General features: G+C 45.4%; 1 protein-coding gene across 1 annotated transcript in view; it reads right to left on the bottom strand.

The window, feature by feature from the left end:
• Positions 1 to 324: 324 nt before the first annotated feature.
• cables2b (Cdk5 and Abl enzyme substrate 2b) overlaps positions 325 to 2,212 on the bottom strand; it is a 22,657-nt gene continuing 20,769 nt past the window's right edge. The window contains exons 7-8 of the mRNA XM_034877437.1: positions 1,722 to 1,806; positions 325 to 505 (exon numbers count right to left, since the gene is read on the bottom strand). Of these exons, the coding sequence (XP_034733328.1) occupies positions 362 to 505; positions 1,722 to 1,806 (229 nt within the window). The 3' untranslated portion in view covers positions 325 to 361. The remainder of the gene's footprint in view (positions 506 to 1,721; positions 1,807 to 2,212) is intronic.

Here is a 2,212-nt window from a genome sequence, read left to right as displayed (position 1 = left end):
TCCTCCGAGATTCTCTGTTTCTAAAATCTCAGCAAACAAGCCAAGGAGGGAAACTTTACTTAAAAAAAGAATCGTGTAAGAAAGAGGATTTGAAGTGTGGCGGTACGGTGGCCTTCAGTGACTCCCGTGGTGCTGCTGAGCCAGGCACCCTCCGTCACATTGTGTTTGAGGGAGCAGAGGTGGCCGATGGTTTACTCTGCGCTGCCGTGCCGCTGAGCCAGGCACTGCTGCCGCACTACCGTCACAGTGTGGAGGGGCTGTGTGTCTTCACTGAGAGGAGGAGGATTCCTCGGAGCCTCCGGTCCTCTGGGGGAGCTGGAAGGAGCTAAGAGTCTTCATGGGGGGGTGGGGGGGGTTTGTGCTAGGACTGCTGCTGCACCAGCTTCCTGTAATGTGGCATGACCTTGCTCTCGGGGAGGTAGAGCGCCATCTCCAGGGCGACCAGGATGGTGAACTCAAACGATATCAGCTCCCTCCTGCTGATCCTGAAACGCTCCTCCAGCTTCTAGAGACACAGCACAGACCACAGCATGTCAGGCAGCCACAACCAGCAGAGTTAGCAATTCATCTGCAACTACTTTTGATAATCGATTAAATCACTGAGTCATTTACAACAAAGAGAGGTGGGATGTTGTAAAATTCATGACTCAAACTAACTCTTGTCCCCAGGACAGTAAACGGGCTTGGGATAACTTGAAGATACTAGAAAATAAAATATAAATACAAAATTATTTTTCCAATTAGATTTTGTACATATAATCATCAGTAACGTGGATTTAATGACTACTAAATAAAGGCAAATAATAGAATAGCTAGAGCAGTCTGGTAAGCTGACAAAATGACATCATTTACTGTAATGCAGCTTGTAAAACCAGGAAAGACAACACTTGTGTCATATTACAATATCCAAAATCTTAGACGAGATCCAGTCTCATATCACAATATCGATAGAATATTATATTATATTATATATAATATTCTGCCCAACTTGAAGATACTGAATGGTGTATAAGAGGAGTTTGGATTCATCAAACCCGCCGCTCTGTCCTTTTTAATTTAATTCCTACGACACTGTGAAAAGCTAAACTTTACCAGTTGGGCTCTAATGACATCAGCCCGTTGTCGGCTGTGTGTGAGGACAGTCCGGAGTTATCTGAGGAGGACAGGACGTGTCCTGCAGACGCTGCAGCTCCAGTTAACTCACAAATACCCCAACAGGGGCAATTTGGGCTGACTGACAGGCACAGGTCCTTTACCTCGGACCTCGGAAGCCTGAGGACACCCCTCTCGAGTTGAATGGGTTCCATTTACAAGTCCGATTTTTCGTTGTTTTCATTAGCTCTAGCCAAGTTCGACATGGTTGGCAATACCAGCTGATAACAAGGCATTACGTTGGTTTTCGTTAATGCAAACAGCGTAGCAACATGTCCACTGATAGAAGTTGGACAGGACTGTGTGTACGACTGATTTAGTGAGACACAAATAAGACGGAAGTGCTTATGACTATGTATAACCAAGTATGTTACTATAGTTTTGACTGTTGATGCACCAAGCAGCCATGTTGGATATTTAGCTTGGAGTACTCGTGGTTGTCTAGTTCCAAACTTGTTATTGGTGTGTTTCTGATTTTGACCTCAGAAAGTAAGAGTTCCGAGCACCAATGGAACTCACAACACCAGGATCCAAGTGTGTGTGTGTGTGTGTGTGTTAGAAGGACTTACATCAATTAAGTGTCTGACTTCCTGTTTCTTCAGGTCACTGCTGATCTTAGCAGCCAGTAGGATGCAGGCAGCTGACACCAACTTCCTGTAAAACAACAACAACAGTGAATGGAGCTCACACAACATGATGATCCCTGATGGACCAGGAACAAAGACACCTCGATTCGATTATACTGTCCATCTTCTGACAACTTTCCCCTTTTGTTTTGCGTTGCATTTCCCAGTTGTGTCTGTGCAGCTAACTGATAGCATCTACAATCTATTTAAGGGACAGTTCGCCAATGCCGTTTGCAGTTCTAGTTTTTTAGTTTTTATTCTGTTTTTGGTTATTTTGCTTGGTGGGTTAACCCCCCTACTTTTCTAAACCCATAACCCTGGTCCCTGTCCACAGAGCTGGTATGTCTGTAGCTCTGAGGAGAGTGGGTCAGACCCTCTGTTCTGGCTGACTGGAGGTCAGCGGCTTCAGACAGGGAGGCCTCCATAGACCGACA

Source organism: Etheostoma cragini, chromosome 7 (genome assembly GCF_013103735.1).
Source record: "Etheostoma cragini isolate CJK2018 chromosome 7, CSU_Ecrag_1.0, whole genome shotgun sequence".
Lineage (NCBI taxonomy): Eukaryota > Metazoa > Chordata > Actinopteri > Perciformes > Percidae > Etheostoma > Etheostoma cragini.
This window is presented reverse-complemented; position numbering and strand designations above follow the sequence as displayed.